This window comes from Acipenser ruthenus, chromosome 7 (assembly GCF_902713425.1).
Source record: "Acipenser ruthenus chromosome 7, fAciRut3.2 maternal haplotype, whole genome shotgun sequence".
Lineage (NCBI taxonomy): Eukaryota > Metazoa > Chordata > Actinopteri > Acipenseriformes > Acipenseridae > Acipenser > Acipenser ruthenus.
The window spans coordinates 8067602-8087488 of NC_081195.1; the positions used below are offsets into that span (position 1 = coordinate 8067602).

General features: G+C 43.9%; 1 protein-coding gene across 1 annotated transcript in view; it reads right to left on the bottom strand.

The window, feature by feature from the left end:
• The window catches only part of LOC117415382 (cadherin-23-like), a 185392-nt gene that overhangs the window by 102029 nt on the left and 63476 nt on the right, over positions 1-19887 (bottom strand). The window contains exons 8-10 of the mRNA XM_059026260.1: positions 17412-17606; positions 16841-16969; positions 12399-12477 (exon numbers count right to left, since the gene is read on the bottom strand). Of these exons, the coding sequence (XP_058882243.1) occupies positions 12399-12477; positions 16841-16969; positions 17412-17606 (403 nt within the window). The remainder of the gene's footprint in view (positions 1-12398; positions 12478-16840; positions 16970-17411; positions 17607-19887) is intronic.

Genomic DNA, 19887 nt, shown 5'->3' on the forward strand with positions numbered 1-19887 from the left:
AATAAGAGACGCCCTCCACATCACGGATTAACTAACATTTAGTGAACAGTGCTTCAATCCTTTCCCCATTTAAGGTCAGGGATTTTACATGTTATTGATACCCGGCTCAATCCGGAGCTTAACTTAATCATTGTCAACTGTTATTACTGAGGAATTCAAGAGAAAACGACAATCACCAGATTAATTAATGTCCAGTTAACACAAATCGTGACCGTTTCCTCAAGCTATTTTATTGAAAAGGATTGGAAAGCCCAATCACTTCAGCATTGCATCTCTCATCTCACAAATTTAGCATTCATATTTTTTGCTGCCGGTTTCTCTGTTACAGTTTCAAAACGTTATTCATCTCATTTGAAGCCTGTTGCCCTCCAATGCTTAGAGACCTTTGACATCTCACTACAACTCCTTCTTCTCTCCCTACCCTCTCTCTGCTCCCTCCTCCTCTCACTACACCCCACTCCCAACAACCCACTACTCCCTTTCACTCTCCTCCACTGCAGCTCCAGTTACTTTCCTCCATCTCGCCCTACCCTCTCTCTGCTCCCTCCTCCTCTCACTACACTCCACTCCCAACAACCCACTACTCCCTCTCCCTCTCCTCCACTGCAGCTCCAGTTACTTTTCTGTAAATTGACACAGGGAGTCACTTCATTACTGCCTGTGTTATTAAAGCTCTGTTATAAATGTTTAATGGAGTCAGAATACAGGGAGTACTGTCAGACGGCCACATGCAGACCGTGAGAGGCCGTGACAGTAGTCTAGTCTAGTGCTGGAGGTACAGTAACAGTAATACGAGCCAACGGATCTACAAGGAAGTGAACAGGAACCAGGAACAAGCAGTTTACACTTTCTAAAGTATCTTAAAATCTCTATATCCCCCACCAATGGGTTAAAGTATTACATCACCACTACAGTAGGTCATCTCCATGGTGAGGGTTCAACACATTTTATTATTATTATTATTTTGTTTATTTAGCAGATGCCTTTATCCAAGGTGACTTACAGAGACTAGGGTGTGTGAACTATGCATCAGCTACAGAGTCATTTACAGCTACGTCTCACCCGAAAGACGGAGCACAAGAAGGTTAAGTACAAAGGCTTCCTTTAAAAAGGAACCAGTTATAACATTATTATTATTATTATTATAAGAGATTTTAAATCGTTGGCTTTCCTTTAAGGAGGTGCCAGTGCTAATAGGAGGTAGGAGAATAGATTTGAAAGCCGTGGTTAGCACTCTTATTAAACATTGATCTCTTTGAAGCATGTGTTCCAGAGTTCTGCATTCATGTTTAAAAGAACCTTTTTCTCTCATCCCCTCGCTCTCCACACAGCGCAGGCTCAGGACGATATCTTTTCTGACAGGGTTTTTGATGTTTAAATAAAAAGTTACAGACAGACTGAGATGTAGATAGAGAGAGACAGACTGTGTGCGTCAGTACGCTCGCCTCACTGTTGAACATTCTGCATTCCCCTGAGCTGAAGATACTACTAGCTGTGTGTGTGTGTGTGTGTGTGTGTGTGTGTGTGTGCATGGGTCTGTCTGTGTGTGTGTGTGTGTGTGTGTGAGTGTGTGTGTGAGAGTGTGTGTGCCCATAGGTCGGTCTGTCTGTCTGTCTGTGTGTGAGTGCCCATGGTTCTGTCTGTCTGTGTGTGAGTGTGTGTACCCATGGGACGGTCCATCTGTCTATCTATCTGTGTGTGTGTGTGTGTGTGTGTGTGAGAGAGAGAGTGTGTGTGCCCATGGGTCTGTCTGTCTGTGTGTGAGTGAGTGTGTGTGCCTATGGTTCTGTCTGTATGTGAGTGAGTGTGTGTGCCCATGGTTCTGTCTGTATGTGAGTGAGTGTGTGTGCCCATGGTTCTGTCTGTGTGTGAGTGAGTGTGTGTGCCCATGGTTCTGTCTGTGTGCGAGTGAGTGTGTGTGCCCATGGTTCTGTCTGTGTGCGAGTGAGTGTGTGTGCCCATGGTTCTGTCTGTGTGCGAGTGAGTGTGTGTGCCCATGGTTCTTTCTGTGTGTGAGTGAGTGTGTGTGCCCATGGTTCTGTCTGTGTGCGAGTGAGTGTGTGTGCCCATGGTTCTTTCTGTGTGTGAGTGAGTATGTGTGCCCATGGGTCTGTCTGTGTGTGAGTGAGTGAGTGAGTGAGTGAGTGAGTGAGTATGTGTGCCCATGGATCTGTCTGTGTGTGAGTGAGTGAGTGAGTGAGTGAGTATGTGTGCCCATGGGTCTGTGTGTGTGCGTGAGTATGTGTGCCCATGGGTCGGTCTGTCTGTAAGTGTGTGTGCCCATGGGTCTGTCTCTCTGCCTCTGTGTGTGTGTGTGTTTGGGGTGCGGCATGACAAGTTTACAGTGCTAACAGGGTTAAATAAAGCCCTGCTGTACTGTACTCAGGAATGATATATTAAGAAGTTTTAATTTCATCCTTCATAGGTATCGGTTGCAATTCGCAGACCTTGCACGCTGCGTCCACATGGATTGCAGAGACCAAGACAACTCGGGCAGTGTTGGCTACGCTGCACACCTCGAAGATGGATTTACCAGGGGGGGGGTTTGTGAAAGTAAATATAATACAGACAATGCCAGTCTTACAATTAACCATCAAGGTCGTTTGTTATTAGTTTTGTAACAGCTATTATTTTCCTTTCAGAATAACCCTTGTAAAAGTTTACCAAGGTATTTTTGTAATTTTGTCATGCTTTTCCCATGGTTATACTATGTATTTACCATAGTTCACCGTGGTTTATAATACTCTTTACCATACCTTGCTGGTCTTTACAATGCTTCCCTATGTTTTACCATTCTTTCACTGTGCTTTATTACACTTTGCTATGCTTATTATTATTATTATTATTATTATTATTATTATTATTATTATTATTATTAATCACTTTAAACAAAAATAAAACAAATAATAATAGCACTAATAACCCTTTAAAGCCTGGGCATGCTTTCCTTGTTCTAGACTGTGCATCGTCACACCGCAGTAACTCTGTGACCCCAGTGAATAGAAAAGAAAAAAATAAATAAAAGAAAAAAAAAAAACACATTACCGGTAGATCCAGCTTCCTTTTCAGCACAAATCAGCAGAATGAGGCACCAAATTGCAGGGGAGTCACTAAGCAGGAGAATCAAGGAAGGGCCTGCTCATAATTACTTTGGATTGGGGTGCAGGGAGGGTCAGCGCCTGCATTTGCTGTATTTTCCTTCTCGTTTAAACAGCGTTCAGACTTCTAACCCTAATCGCTGGGTCTGCAGGGAGGCTGAATAGGATTGTGATGGGCTGAGGCAGGAGACAGACTGGTGCGCTTATTTAAATTAAAATAAGAAGAACTCACGCCTGAAAATAGAATAGCTTTCTGGGCTTTTCAGACACTACACATACATCAATGCATGCATGCATATCAGCACCTTGTATTTCTACTGCCTAAATAATAGTCTCATTCACTTCTTCACTTGCACTTCATTGTGCTTATTTTATATATATATATATATATATATATATATATATATATATATATATATATAGTGACATGATTTCAATGCATATGTAATGCTTTCTGATAGACAGGTAGAGTACTGCATCACTGTGGCCAGAGTTATCAACTGATTTGAATGATTCAATGAGCTCTCCCATCGCCCCACTCTCCAAATCATCTACTTTGTGATAGTTGGGAGTCTGGCTCCCTGTGAACTATTCATGTAATGTACCTGGGAGTGAAGATACAGGTTTTACTCCTTTCTTTTAAAAAAGTGACTGATCCCAAGGTGGGACATAGAAGTGAAGATAAAGGGTGGCCAGAAGTCTCATGGGGAATAAACTATATAAGTTGGAAAAAAGGTGTTGGTCACTGAGCACTGTGTGGTGGGACTGTCACATGACATTTCACTCAGAAGTTTATAAAGCTCAATAGAACTCTCAGAATCACGTAGAACCTCCAAGAACAGTGGGCACACCAGAGTGTAACCTCTGCAACACTCTGACCCCAGTAACTGTAACAAATACTACATTTGTTCTATGTGGAATTTCTTACTGAGTTATTTCTTCCATCTGCTACAAGTAGTGTTGCAGGGGGACAGGTTAATGGTTACACTCTGGTGTACCAGCTGTACTTCGGGGTAAGACACATGAGTTCACAGGGGTGCTCACTTCTGAGTACTAAAAAGATCACCAGGTTATGATGACTGAAACTGATGTAAAGAGAATCTAAAGCACAAGAGGAATACGTTAGATAACACTGATATACCCGACGCCCATTAGCAGTTTAACCTTGATCAATGTGGCCTGTTGTCACAAAGGCGGCCGGAGTGGGTGGCGTCAGACCAGAGCCAGGAAATAAACAACGGAGACTTGGGGTTTTGGTAAAGCTGAGCGCGTGATCGCGCTCAGCATTTAATAATTAACAAACAGAACAGAAAATAAAAGGGTTGAACACAAAACACAGGACACGGCACTTGAGGCCAAAATAAATAGACGAACAAAACGAACTAAACAGTGCACAGACAGACGAACAAAATACGGTGAGCAGATTTAACTATTATTTACTTTACACAAATACCTCCGTCTCCAATCCCGTTCTCCACTCACCGAACACCCAACCCCGACTGCAAGAAATGTGCGTCTATATATACTATTGTGCTGGGATTCAATTACTAATTAATTATTCACTTGAATCACAGCACGTGAATTAATTCTGTGCAACACCGTGCTCACATATTACATTTAACCAGCACGTGAAGTGATTTGTGCCCTCCTCGTGCCTAAATACAAATCTACATTTTAAATACACGTGAAACACAGACCCGTTTATATCCCGTGTACCAATGACTATACACCGACATTAACACACGCACGCAACATACAACACATAATAAGCACACAGGGGCGGGGCACATTGCCACACCTGTACTCTGGACAAAATCTAAATTTACAAAAATGAAACAGCTCCTCCATTTTTGCCCCTAAATGGGTTAATCCTGTACCTGCCCTCTTGTCTGTGCTGGAGCTCATTCTAGTTCAGGGGTTTCCAAACATTCTCGGCTCAAGACCTCCCACGACCTTGGGCACTCTGACTGAGGACTCCCAGCAGAAATGTAGATTGATACCTTTGGTAAGAGAGGTTGTTCGTTTGTACCGGTAGAAATGCTACCGCTTTCATTATGTTCAGTGTCCTTTCTTGGATGTTTGAGAAACCACTCCATAATCACTGCACTCAGCTGAACACTGTCTGACTGCAAATGCAACATAAACCTGCCTGTAAAGGTAAGCAGGAGCGGTCATTTTATTTATGTAGGGGGAAGAAAATACATCAAGAACTCGAAAAACCGTATGTTGGCAGAGGTCCTGCAAATTTAAAAATGTGTTAGAATTATAAAATGCATTAATATTGTTGCCTATTTCACTCTCATTACAATCACTCCTTTTTGTTATACAATGGTACCTACTGTTAGCAGTGTTGCTTTCAAAATAACACCATCTAACAGCAGCATTTGTCTACATTAATTGATCCTCCGGTCTGGGGAGCATTGCTCTGTTGGGATCATTTTGGAGAGGAAATGTTTGTATATGCTATGGCCCCGTGAAACCATCTCGGGGCCCCAGTTTGGGAACCCCTGCTGCAGTAGTAATGGGAGTCTGGGGACAGCAGCTGCTCATATAGCTGGCCTCTCCTGTCCACACAAGGAGATGCTGATGGCTCTAAATTGGTTTGTCTGCTCCAGTGGCCTGACAAGAATTACAATCTAACAGGCCAGCCTGTTCCCAGCACCAGGCACTCACCTGTTACAAAACTCACTGCCCTCACAGACACCGCTCCGGGAGAGGAGGCGAGATGGGAGGGGAGAGGGAGAGGGGGGCTATCAAGTCCCTTATTTCAGTTGAGTCCCTTTGATAAACTGCCCGTGTGCAACCCCTGAGCTGTTACTGACACAAATCGACAACAACAAAAACAGCAATATCATATCTGCCATTTCCAGGGGGGGAGGGCATTTAATAGGATCAACCTCGGCTCATTTTGACAAACCGCTTCATTCGTCTGTTAAAACCAGTTTAATTCTGTACAAGAAAGTGAAAGAAAAAAAAAGTTAAAAATATTTAGACTCGCTGAACAGATTTCTGCAAAACTGGTGAGAATTTTTCTTGCCTTTCTTTGTTTTTTTTCAGCATGTTGTTTTTTTTTTTCAAAATAACCTGAGGCAAGTTTTTCAGATAACAAAGCAAACTGACTATTTGCTTATGTTTTAAATTAGACTATGGTAACGCACGGTAGTTATCATTTCAGACAAACACTTACTGGGATGGTAAACCAAACTGGACCTCTCGGAGAGTGTGAGCGAGTGAGTGTGAGTGAGGGGCACTCAGACTGGACCTCTCAGTGAGTGTGAGCAAGTGAGTGCGAGTGAGGGGCACTCAGACTGGACCTCTCAGTGAGTGTGAGCGTGTGAGTGAGGGGCACTCAGACTGGACCTCTCAGTGAGTGTGAGCGAGTGAGTATGAGTGAGGGGCACTCAGACTGGACCTCTCAGTGAGTGTGAGCAAGTGAGTGCGAGTGAGGGGCACTCAGACTGGACCTCTCAGTGAGTGTGAGCGTGTGAGTGAGGGGCACTCAGACTGGACCTCTCAGTGAGTGTGAGCGAGTGAGTGTGAGTGAGGGGCACTCAGACTGGACCTCTCAGTGAGTGTGAGCGAGTGAGTGTGAGTGAGGGGCACTCAGACTGGACCTCTCAGTGAGTGTGAGCGTGTGAGTGAGGGGCACTCAGACTGGACCTCTCAGTGAGTGTGAGCGAGTGAGTGTGAGTGAGGGGCACTCAGACTGGACCTCTCAGTGAGTGTGAGCGAGTGAGTGTGAGTGAGGGGCACTCAGACTGGACCTCTCAGTGAGTGTGAGCGAGTGAGTGTGAGTGAGGGGCACTCAGACTGGACCTCTCGGAGAGTGTGAGCGAGTGAGTGCGAGTGAGGGGCACTCAGACTGGACCTCTCAGTGAGTGTGAGCGTGTGAGTGAGGGGCACTCAGACTGGACCTCTCAGTGAGTGTGAGCGAGTGAGTGTGAGTGAGGGGCACTCAGACTGGACCTCTCGGAGAGTGTGAGCGAGTGAGTGCGAGTGAGGGGCACTCAGACTGGACCTCTCAGTGAGTGTGAGCGAGTGAGTGTGAGTGAGGGGCACTCAGACTGGACCTCTCGGAGAGTGTGAGCGAGTGAGTGCGAGTGAGGGGCACTCAGACTGGACCTCTCAGTGAGTGTGAGCGAGTGAGTGAGGGGCACTCAGACTGGACCTCTCAGTGAGTGTGAGCGAGTGAGTGTGAGTGAGTGTGAGTGAGAGGCACTCCGGCTGGACCTCTCAGGGACACACTGACAGATTGTCACCGACCGCACTAGTCAGTGAGAGACACAGATGACTGTTCTGACAGTTTAGATTGTCAGTTTTGCCCTATTTCCGAGAGGCTCAGTGCAAAGCGCGGTAACTCACTGAGAAGTGTGGCATCTGCACATAGCCAGGGCTTTCACATTACGAACCAGAGAGGTCTGGAAAATGGAACACACACACATGCAAACAAACAGGCAACAACAGGGGACACCCTGTAGCCACTGCAATAAGAACATATTCAGGGGCCTCGCGACTTCACAAGTTTCACAAGCAATAAACAGTGGCTTGTTGACAATTCGAGGGTCGAGTCGTTTGTTTGTCAAAGCTCGCTCCGTCAGCCTCCTAACTTGATCAGAAAGCATCTTGATGTGGTTCAGGTAAGTGCACTGTAGTAACCAATCCACTGGCATCATCTAAGCAGCCTTTTAGACTCTCTTTCAAGGCGCACTACTCCAACCTTGAAGAGGCATGCCAGGGAAATAATTGGCAAAGTTTTACTTGTTCAAATGTACATTCAACTGGATGTTTTATTAAGACTACTTTGAAGACAGACCCAATACATGCATTTAAAAAAGCAGCAGTAATTTGTTGAAGAATCTTGCATTTATATTGCATGTTTGCAAAATAATTGGCACAGGCATATATATCACTTGATATCATGAACTATGAATTTTGTATTAATTGTTAAAGATATATACAACTATTTATAAACTAATTAAAAACATTACAGGGCTCCCGAGTGGCGCATCCAGTAAGTGCAGGACATGCCCTATAGCCTGGAGGTCGCTGGTTCGGGTCCAGGCTACACCACTGTCTACCACGGTCGGGAGTTTCCAGGGGGTGGCGCACAATTGGCCGAGCGCCGCCCGGGTTAGGGAGGGCGGGTTGGGGGGGGGGTCTAGGTAGGCCAGGGTGTCCTCGGCTCACCGTGCACCAGCAACCCCTGTAGACTGGTCAGGCGTCTGGGGGTGGCAGCAGTGAGCCGGGTATAAATAAAAATAAATTGGACATTTTAAAAATTGGGGAGAAAATAAGAAAAATAATTGGCGAGTGCACACTAATTCTCTCAATTAACGGTTTTAAAAGAAGTGCCTGTTATCTCCGTGCATTTTAACATAAAGAAAAGAAGATATCTATAACTAGGCTGAAGAAGTACTATGTTAAAGAAAAGAAAGAGGTTCCAGGAGGAAATCAGTTTTAAAGACTGCTTAGAACTCCTTTAAAAGGGCCCTGTATTGTGCAGGTTGCTACGCTATTGCAGTTTTTAACATTCTCTATTCTATTAGCCAGCCTCCAGCTGTAGAGTTGGGGTGAGTTTTCTGCCCTCCTGCACAGCTTCACAGTCACAGGATTGGCCTCCTGCTTCGCCCTTGGGTTGGGGGGGGGGGGGGGGGGGGGGGGGCTGGTAGCTGTTGTATCTGCCAGCTGGACTCCCCTGCTCAACAGGTCACATGGCCGGCAGGCTTGGCTTCTGGGATATTATCTCAGCACAGTTTAAAAGCATGGTTTACTTCCTCAAAATAGCACTGCAGGCAGCAATACTGTGTTTCTGATCCAGAATTTGCCCACAGTATATGATTTGAGGATCGAAGTATGACAAATCACCATGCAAGTACTAAGCGTTTTGCTCCTAATGTCAATATTTGCACCATTTGTTTAAGAAAAATGTCAACTGGCCTGATTCTCGAAGTTTAACAAATGTTTTATTCAAAGTCTGTTTATAAAACTGTTGTTTCCTTCATCACAAGTTTAAAAACTTTTGAATAAATATAAAAACACTATTTTACTTACAGATAAAAAAAAAAAAACTTGCTTTAAATAAGTCATTAGTTAAAGCTTTGTGAATAGGGACCAAAAAACTGAAAACTAAATTAAAAAAAAAAGATCAAATGAATAAGTTTGCTTTTTGAGAAGTGGAGCAGGCTTTGAGAGCTGGAGTTCAGTATCAGTAAATCCGCACGAAGCCGAGTGTGTTCAGGTAAGAAGCCCTCCTTGTACTTGACAGCATGAGACGTGCATGGAATAGTTTACCTGGTAAAGTACAGGATAGAACTGAAAACTCTAGCAACTTAAGTGCAGAGAGGATACTCAACAGTTCTATATGGTAATCCAAAAAGAATCAACGAGTGAGGGGATGATGGTTCATTTTCTGTTTAAGCCACCCGTAATTAACCATTCACTCAATATTATTTCTTACGATTAAGATTAATTTATTTGTGTTATATGGATTACACATTGCCATTGCTGTGGGGAGCTCTGAAATTCACACGTACTAAAAAAAACTATTAAAAGGTTCTGCTGTACTGCATTAGATTCCTTCAGATGGGGTAATGCTGTGCTGAACGAACAGTGACTTCTTGTTGCCAACATTTGTAATACAAAATCTGACCCATAATACATTGAATAAATAAATAAATATATATATATATATACACACACACACACACACACAGTCGCAGACAAAAGTATTTGGGAAGTTAAAGAAAAAAAAAAAGAGAGAGAAAAATCACAGTGATTTCTATAATTTCTAATTGTTCTATTGAAATATATAAATTAGAGATTCAGCTTTATAATAAAACACATTATTACATAACATGCATAAAATGAAAAATAACATGCAGAAACTATATATATACACATATATATATATATATTATATATATATATATATATATATATATATATATATATATATATATACACACACACATATACATACAATGGAAAATAAAACTGCCAATGGCACAAAAACACCAAATTCACCTAAGTTGTCCTACTGTAGTTAATGTGCGTTCTCAGTTATTAAATGATGCAAAAACCTTTGAAAAGTGGGAACGCTGTTATTTTTATTTTACTTTCAATTTTCAGTTTGACAAAACCACATGATTTATGGATCAAAATACAGTCAGACCCTGTAAAACTCATCTTGAATGCATTTCTTTCTTTTTCTTTTTTTTTTTTTTTTTTTTTTTAAATGCTTTCCTTGTGAGCCCACGCACGGCGCACAGAGCCCCCAGCCTGCCCGTATATATTGAAGAGCGAGGGCTGTGGTTCAATTGCAGCCCTGGGTATGAGGGGAACTGAAGCATGACTCTCCTGGAGCCTGTGCCTGGTCTGGGGGGCACACTCTGCTGTCACTGCAATATCTCTGTCCACGTTCTGTTCTGACAGATCACTCATTCCTATCAGGGCACTTAATGCATTGGAGTGGAAAGCTGGATGCACCTTTATGTGGAGTTTTGATCCCCTTTGTTTTTAAGAATGGGTAGTTCCCCTAATGCAGCTCAGGGCCGGTTTAAGGCATAGAGACCGAACTGCTCCCTCACCCCCTAATAGAAAGGGTGGTCCCTCCAGTCCAGGGTAGGCTTGAGGCATGGAAACTGAACTGCTCCTTACCTCCCCCATCCTGGCAGTATTGTGTAATTAATATCACTGAGGGTAGTAAAACATAAAATGGACAAGTCAGTTTGCGATACATTTATAAAAGCAGCACTGTGTAAAGGAGGCAGCACCAACCCATTCCCTTCAATATTTCAGGGATTTATTCTTCTTTAAATCAGAAAGCAGAATAACCAGGGAGCGCTGTGTTGGAAACAGACAAGTAACAGCAATGCAGGAGGAAGAAAATGAAAAAGAAAAAAGAAAAAGAGAAAAAACGGGCGCTGGGTTCGAACAGTTAAACACCAGTTCAGTCATTTTTTTTCAGCTATACCTCCGGAGGGGAGTCTTTCAGGCGTAACATTAATTTACCCCTTCTCCTCGCTCCTGTACCGGGATTAACAGTGCTGAGAGCACACGAGTCCCCCCTCTTCCACTTAAAGAGGAACTCCAATAAAGCACTGAAAGTGATAAGGGTGTATTAACAGAGGTGAATGAGCGGGCCATCGAGAAAAATCAATGCAGAACCCTAAAACACTAACCCTAAAAAGAAAGCAAGCACCATTGCTGTACAAGAGGATTATACAACTGTAGGTTCTCCTCTTGGAATGGTAAATTAACACAATCAACACCAGTGACCCTCACCTGTGGAGAGCATGATCTGAATAATCCAATAATCATTTTGTTCTCTCCCTGTCATAGATTTACAATAATTACTAGGCAGTCAGGTTATCTGGCTGTGACCTGGACGCTCCACTCATAAACGACACTAGGCAGAAGGTTGGAGTGTTTGATTTGAATATTGAAACCCACAGCCTCCTTAGCAGTACGGAGAACTAGAATGCTTCATTTCTTTTGATACAGACAGCCTTGCTCTAACGATCACAGCCCACACATCAAAGTAAACACACAAGCCTCCAGATGAAATGAATATTGTGCTCCCTAGTGCAGTGGAGTAATGACAGCCTTAAGGGTAAGGCAAGTGAGCTTATCAATACCTTAACATGAGTGCTGTGTTCTGATATTAGGGTTAAACCCTTGACAATTGTAAATATAAAGGGATTTTCTTTATAAAATTAGTGTACGAGTGCTGCATTTTAAAATGAATATCCCACTGCGTTCTGTGTGTGCTGTAATAAAGCCTGTAAACCTTACCAGGGGTCATGTTATTGCCCCTTTGACCCTTCTCCAGAGTATCGTTCTGGCAGGAATTATGGAAACGATTACACAACGATCCTCAAGTTGGTTTCATTCATGCTTATCTTGCTGGCAGCTAATGACAACTTTGCATTAAAGATGATTTCTAACCATTACCTTCAACAACGTACCGTCATTTACCATCCTTACTTTGTAGGGGTCAATGAAGGTTAAACAAATAGCGAGCACACTTGAGAACACTGCGGTTCAAGCACAGCTGTAAGGTAAGCAGATGTGGGTGTACGTTCTCCAACTCAAATACACAAGAACAAGGACTTGATAAACTAAATATCTGAGCTTGTGTAGAAGAGATCTCTGTTCTGTGTCTGGAACTACATTGTAACCCACACCTATAAACTGATCCGATTAGGAAAACAGAGTAGAAGCAGAGTTCAAAATTCAGCTCCCTGAATCCTCTCCTGACAACAGACCATTAGCATTATCATCCAAGGTTTTTGCACCTACCTGATACAATGGTGTATCCAATCCCTCGAGGCTTCCCCCTGTCCTGGTCAATCGCCGTGATCATGCGCACCGTGCTTCCCTGAAACGAAACCGATACATTGGGGGTGATACACTCACTCATGCATTAAAAAATCACATTCCTTGCATATTTACGCAAAGAAAAAATTGTACTCCTCTGATTAAACTCGACAACCAAGTGTGAAGGAAAGGCCACGTGCACGTAACAGATCAGTGGCATTTGCTAGTTCTGTGTCATGGTTTGTGTCAGTTTACTGCACCACCTGCATTACGGCAGTAAACATGTCAGTGCCCCCGGGTGAAAGGAAAATGAGTTTCCAATCGGCTTTTAAATCACTCACGGTTCATTGCCACTGCTTATTATTCAGTTGTACAAATGAGGGCAAATGAGAGAAAGGCAGCTTTTCTTGTTGTGTACCTGCCCACCTAAAAATATGTTAAAGGGAATTGCTCAGGGTATCTGCACATCCTTGTTGCAAGTATACAGTGTTGGCGCAATAGCAAGGCCAGGTACCTAATGTGTAAATGTGTTTAAAAATACGTTTTGAGGCCTGAGCAGGTTTAAAAAATAATAATAAATCACCAAAAGGGACAAATCCAGCTCTCTGATTGGCCGACACATAAGCACATCTGCACCGTGAAACCAGTTTGTGAAAATCAATCTCATTTAGTTCCAAAATGAAACTTCCATCTGCATTCTACAATCCAATCTGCAGCCGGACGCTACACAAAGGTCAAAAGACCCTCTGTGTGTATCACATCGCTGTATAATTGCCATTTATGAAATCCCTTGACAGCCCTCGTCCTGGCTGCATGCTTTTAACCCCGCCTCTTGCGTGATGGAGAGATAGAGCCCTGCCAGTCCTGCAATCCTAACTGGGGCTGACAGAGTCCCAATTGGAATGTGATGGATCTCAATCTGCTGCCAAAGGAAACCAGCTGGACTGATTTGAACTGGCTTTCAAGTGGGTCCGGTGATAAACGTGGCAACAAATGTCCAAGCTAATGCAAGTCCGGATGCAAGTCTAGATGCATTGAGCATAGAGATGTGTTTCTGTAACTCTAGCAAGTTTGAAAAGAACGATGATTCATTTGACAATGTAATTTTATTTCTGGGAAACCCTGCATCAGCCCCCCTTACGGAGAACGGAAATGAGTCCAGAATGATCCGTTAGACAGGCACTTTGAGAAATGGTTCGAGACAAGCCTGCATGTTTGATTTCCTTTTTACATGTAAATGTCAACAGCCCCCAAGACACAGAGTCACTGCAGCACCCATCCGTCTCCCTTCTGATCCCTAGGTCTATGATTGATCTCTCCAGCCCCACAGCTATCCGAGGTCCTCAGTACTGGAGGGGACCAGGGCTCGTCACAAAACTGCCAGCATCAGAGGATTCATGCAACCTCTGCACTATTTAAAGTTGTTGTAGCTGATAGAGTAATTTCATAAATCTTACCTGTCATGCATTTCCATTCACTATACAGGTTTCAGATGGAAGTGCGTGGCAGTTTGAGGTTTAGGGAATTATTTCATTAGCAAGAAGCCCTTTAAAAGAGCTAACTAAGGCATTACAATACATGTTCTTACCTCTTTACAATGCTTATCCTTGACTACAGGTATGTGCTGTACAGGAGGCGTCTGTACATGCATACTTAAGACTCTAAGTAAAGCATATGTCACACTCTTACCACTTACAGCCAAGGCAGATGCTAACTATCTTATTAACATACTTGTTAGCATTAGGAACATTAGTACTGGTCCACTTACTGTGGTGCACAAGATTTTGTATTCTTTATTCTTTGTTTTATTTTATTATTGTAAAGTTTTTTTCTTCAAGCTTTAAAAATGGGGAGTTTCAGGTTCATGCCGTCTACCTCTCCATCCGTCTCTCAATATATTATCCACAGAGCACACAGGACAGAGATGGAAAGACAGGGGTGGGAGAGTGCCCCGCCTATTAGCTCCCCACACCAGGTTCGTCCGAGGCCGACACTCAAAGAAACACACGTACACACAGCCAAATGAATGCGTGCTGATGGTGGCAGGCACAATAACGTACCCGCGACCTTCGTGAGACAGCTGATGGATGTCGGTCTGGCCGCTAACACCCGCCACCATTGTCTTCACGCTCCATTAATATGCATGCAAATGTTGTACTTGACATTTCCAACAAGGGTGAAACCCATGTTTCTTTTTTCCAATAAACACCATTGGGGACAGAGTAAGAGTTGGAGAGGGGTGATTTGAAAGAGAGGGAGAAATAAAATGAGAAAAAGAGTGAGAAAAAGAGAGGGGGGGAGTTTGGGGGACAAAGGAAGAGAGAGAGGGAGAGGGAAAAAAGAGAGTGTAAGGAGTGATGTACAGAAAGGGAGAAACGGAAGAGAGAGAGGGAGAGAACAAGAGAATGAAACACAATGTATAGCCAGTAACATGAGTATAACCCACCAAGGATATTAATTTATTATTACAGATATCAATACCATGGACAAGAAGGTCACTATTATATGGAATATCACAACTCTTAATAAATGCCAAGGCTTAGTTTCTGGACAATGCCAACCACTTGGCAGCATCTTACTATTGCACATTCACAGTATGTAGAGTTGCTTCTTGATTCAAATGTCCGTGCACAGTTTCATCAACATCAGGCAACCAACACATTGCCTTGCAAAGCCCCACAAGCACCAACTTCTGTAAATTAAATCCAAATAGTAGTACTGACCAGGCCTGACCCTGCTGCTGCTGCTGAGCAAACAAATAAGCATAAATAACCAAAACATACAACCAAATTACCGAATACATAAATAAATAAATACATAAATAAATAAACACGCTTCCTCCAGTAATCCCGCACAATAAACCCTCTACATAGCTCAACCCATCTCTCTTGTTTTCTCCCATCTCTATTCCAACCCCCCACCACCCACCGCCACCCCCACCCCCACCCCCACCCCACTTCCAGGGGCTGTAATTCCGCACTAAGTAAATTTGCACTCTGATCCGAACGGCATTAGCTATAAATCCTGGCCCCTGTGACCTTTGTGTGAGCGTGCGGTGCTAGTATAAATCAGCGGCCGGTAATTGTGCTTCTTGAATGCGCCTTTGCCAGCGGGACAAGCTGCCTCCCTTAATTACTGCCAATTTAGAGACCTTTATTCTCTGTCCTCTGACAGCTCACTCACAATCAGAGGGCAGCAGCTAACACCATTGAGCCCTAATTCCAGCTCTCTTCAGACAACACAGCCACCCCCTCCACCCTCCACATTCCCACCCCCAACCCCCAACGGGCTGGGGCACAAATACATTTTCCGTGCACGTATGGAGGGATGTTTCTCTTTAGAGAGTTTTAGATTTGCTACATAATTACATGATCAGATCAGCAGCTAATCTGAGCAATCAGGAGGAAACAACAGAGAGAAATGTAGCATCTGGAAGCTTTTCTCTCCTGCTTTCACTTCTAATTAAGACTGAGCTTATGGATTGACCGGGTTAGAGATTCGAGGGATATGAGATACCGTTTGTAAGTCTGGAAGACAACTACAGAAGAATCATATCCCAAGTGAATCAGCAGTAGAACGGAATAATCTGTCTGTTCTGACAACCAGTTAAAGTGTGATACCCAGCACCCCAGAAATACTGTACAAGATTCCTAACAGAAACTCAGCGAGTACAGCTGCTTGCTACCATTGGGGGGGGGGGGGGAGAGAGAGAGAGAGAGAGAGGAGAGAGAGTGCACAGCAGAGTTAGTAAAGCTGCTTGCTCCTACAGTCCTGTGTATTATAAAACAAACTGCTCAACACAGTAGCCGTACATATGTTGCCACTATTTCCCTTTTGTAGTGGCATAAATAAATAAAAACTAAACAGACGGCCGTTATCTCCCTGTGGGTGAACTGCGCTAACAGGATTAGAGCGTATTTGTGGCAGACAGGCTTTCATCTGCTCGGCAGTGAGTACCAGCACACAGCCCCTCATTTAGAGAGGTGACTCCAAATTCCACTGGCCTCACGGTCTCCTCCCAGGAACCAGTGATAGCAATCTGCTGCTGATAATATACAGCACATCACTTTAGCCACTCTGTGAGCCTCTTATAAGCTTCCTCAACACTGACATCTAATACCGAACATCTACCATCGAACTCACTGCTAAGAAAGACCATTCCCAGATTCCTAATCCCCACCTAATTTATACACTATTCATGTTGAAATACTCCTATTGCATAGCAGTTTCACCCATTCCAGATTTTACTACAAGCTTGATTAGCCCCTTAGTGTATAGGTAACAAGCTCCTGGGTGTCTTATTAAACATAGTAAAAACTGTCTTGGGAGTCTTATTTCAGACTCAATCAGGTCAATCAAATAAAACATGGCACCACTGGTCTGTGGCTTGATGAAATGTGCTGAAAGGAGAGCGCTGTACTCACGGGAGGGGAGTTCTCATAGATGTTGGTGTTGTAGGGCAGGTTGATGAAGACTGGGTCCATGTCCTGCACGTCTGTGATGGTGATCGCCAGGTTTACCAGTGTGGACAGTGGCCGTGTCTTATCTTGGTCCTACAGGGAGGGGGAATCAGAGAAGTATAGCAAAGTGTAATAAAGCACAGTGAAAGCATGGTGAAGCATAGGTAAGCATTGTAAAACAAACAAAAAAAATAAATAAATAGTGAGGTATGGTAAAAGCATATTAATAAACATGGCAAACCAGTGTCAACTATGGTAAATGCACAGTATAACCATGGGAAAAGCATGGGGGAAACTTGCAAAAATACAGTGGTATAATCCAGAATTCCCCACAGAGATTGTTATAAGAAAACTCAAACAATCAATACTTGAGTAAAGACATAAACAACATGGGACTATCTGCCCTCTGTTTTTATCTCTTCCCTCACTCGTTGAATATTTGTGCAGTACTCATGAAGACCTGTGGTGTATCCTCTCATCATATAGTGGAATTGTGATTCTTCATGTCTGCGTGTACGCAGCGGGATGTACTCACGGTTGCGTTGACGGTGAGCTGGTAGCCCTGCGTGGTCTCGTAGTCGAGCAGGCGGATGACAGTCACCACACCCCTGGCCCCATCGATGGCGAAGAAGGGGGAGGGGGGCTGGAAGGAGAAGAGCACGCTGCCCCCCGTGCCCTGGTCAGGGTCCGTGGCGTTCACTATGAAGATGGGAGTTGCCACCGGGGTGTTCTGGAACACACGTGACAGAGACATGATGAGAAGATGAGAACAAAATGTATGAGCTGTGCTTGTCCGCTTCCTAGTAGCTGACTGATCAAAAAACACAGGCGCCCAATCAATAGCATGGCAAGGTAACCCGCTCCATACCCTCACCACTGCCCCCGCTGATTATTCTTTGTTCTAGGCTAGATATATTCCGTTCCCTCAACCTATCTTCATAGCTCATTTCTGCCTGTCTGTCTGGCACAGTCAGAGACAGACAGACAGACAGACAGAAAAGCTTGCTGATCTGGGTCCAATCACACATACTATGGAGAGTTATTCTGAAATACAAAAGACAGACAGACGGATGAATGGACAGCCGGACAGACAAGCACACGGCCTTCTGTGAGTCTTCTCATATACAAAAAGACAGAGATACGTATAGCCAACAGTTAAACATTGTGGAGAGACAAACACAGTTTAAGAGACAATCATGTTGTCCAGTTTCCCCCTCCCCCTCCCTGTGTCTTGATCAGGGACCACAAATAAGTTTAATTGTCAAATTATGCTCAGTCCTCAGCAGCTGTAACACTGGATACACGCCCCCCCCCCCCCTTCCCATTAATCGCACACATTAAAAACGAGAGAGGGGCTGTAAGTGGTGCACTCCAGATGGTAGTGACCTGTATTGCCACATTAAGGACAAAAGGCCATACAATTACCCTGCAGTTAACCAGAGGTCCCCTGTCCTGCCTGTTTAATAAACTGCTATGACAAGCTGTGACAAGGGTCAGCTAGATGTGAAAGCTGAACTCCTGAACACCTGTATAAAAGGTCCCCTTAGTAAACACATAGCACAGTGTGGTAAGCCCAAAAAGGAATGGTAAAGCATATATAAAGCAAAAAAACATGGTAAAACTATGGTAAACCATTGTATGAAGCATGAAGGAAAACTGTAAAATTACTATAGTAAACAGAATCATTCATTTATTTTGTCTGTTGATGTAATGACTGGTAGTGACATCCGTTCTGCTGGTGTTATGAACTTTAAAGCCCTTTCTTTTCATTTAGCGACAGGCAGCATGCTGTGCTGTAAATGGGAGCCTTTGTGAGGTTGGTCTATTTAAACAGTGTTATTGCAAGACAATGGGATTTGGAATCCCAATGAAAGTGAATGACAGGGAGAGATTCCACCTGTCAATGCCCCCATAGAGCGCGGCTCCTTTGCATAGTGGATAAGACATGGCCAGGCAAAGGTCGGCATGCAGCCACCGACGCCAACAATAAGGCATGAAACCCCCTCCCCCGATCCACAAGCAGATGAGAACTTGAAACATACGGGAGCTACTGTAAATCAAGGTCAGTACACAAGGTCTAAAAACAAACATGCTATCCCTCTTCCTTAATTATAAGATCCGATACCTTTTTTGTTTACAAATGAACCCCTGGTTAAGACGTTTGCTGGTAGCGTGCGGGTTCACACCCAGCCTCTGCCCTGTTACACTGGGGATGTGTTCTATTGAATCGGAAACATTTTTTTTTAACCCATCTGTGTGCTGTATCTGCCACGTGAACAGGCAGACAGACAGTCAGGCTGACACACAGACAGACAGACAAGCAGACAGATATACCGCATTAGTCTCCAGTGCCGTCAATCCCACAGGCTCTAAACTCTCTCCACTCGCTGTAGTATAAAACTGCAGAGAGGACTCTGCATTCTCCACCCCTGCTTTGTGAGACAGCACAGTGCTCGACATCAAAAAATAGGAAAACCCACTTTTGTGATTTGTATTATTTATTTTTTTCTCTTTTCTTTTTTTAATCTTCAAAGCGGTCCCTCAGTCGCAAGTGATATGGTAACGATGGAGACAGGCCCATCGCCGCGGGTTACCGTCAGAGCAGCTCGTCGTGGTGACAGCGACTGATCGCAGTGAGAGCTAGCATCTCTAGTTTGTGCTTCCTCTGCTCTTCCTCGCTTCCCCCTTCCTCTCTCTGTTTGTTTACGCTTGTGTCTCTTCTGCACCGAGGATGTCGCTCAGCTGAGCCCCGATGTCCGGCTGCTCTGCCGACCTGCTTCCTTCCCCCAGGCGAGGGGCTGTCAGCTGGGATACAACAGTCAGGAATCAGGCTTTAGATCCAGGTCGACCGAAATGAACAGTTGCGTTTTTGTTGCTTCTATCTGTCTCTTTCAAGTGTTGCTTCTCTCTGTCTCTTTCAAGTGTTCCTATCTCTCTCTATCCTCTTTTTCTAGCTCTTTTCTATTTCAAGTCTTTCAAATGGTCTTTATTGGCATTGGCTAAATCTGCCA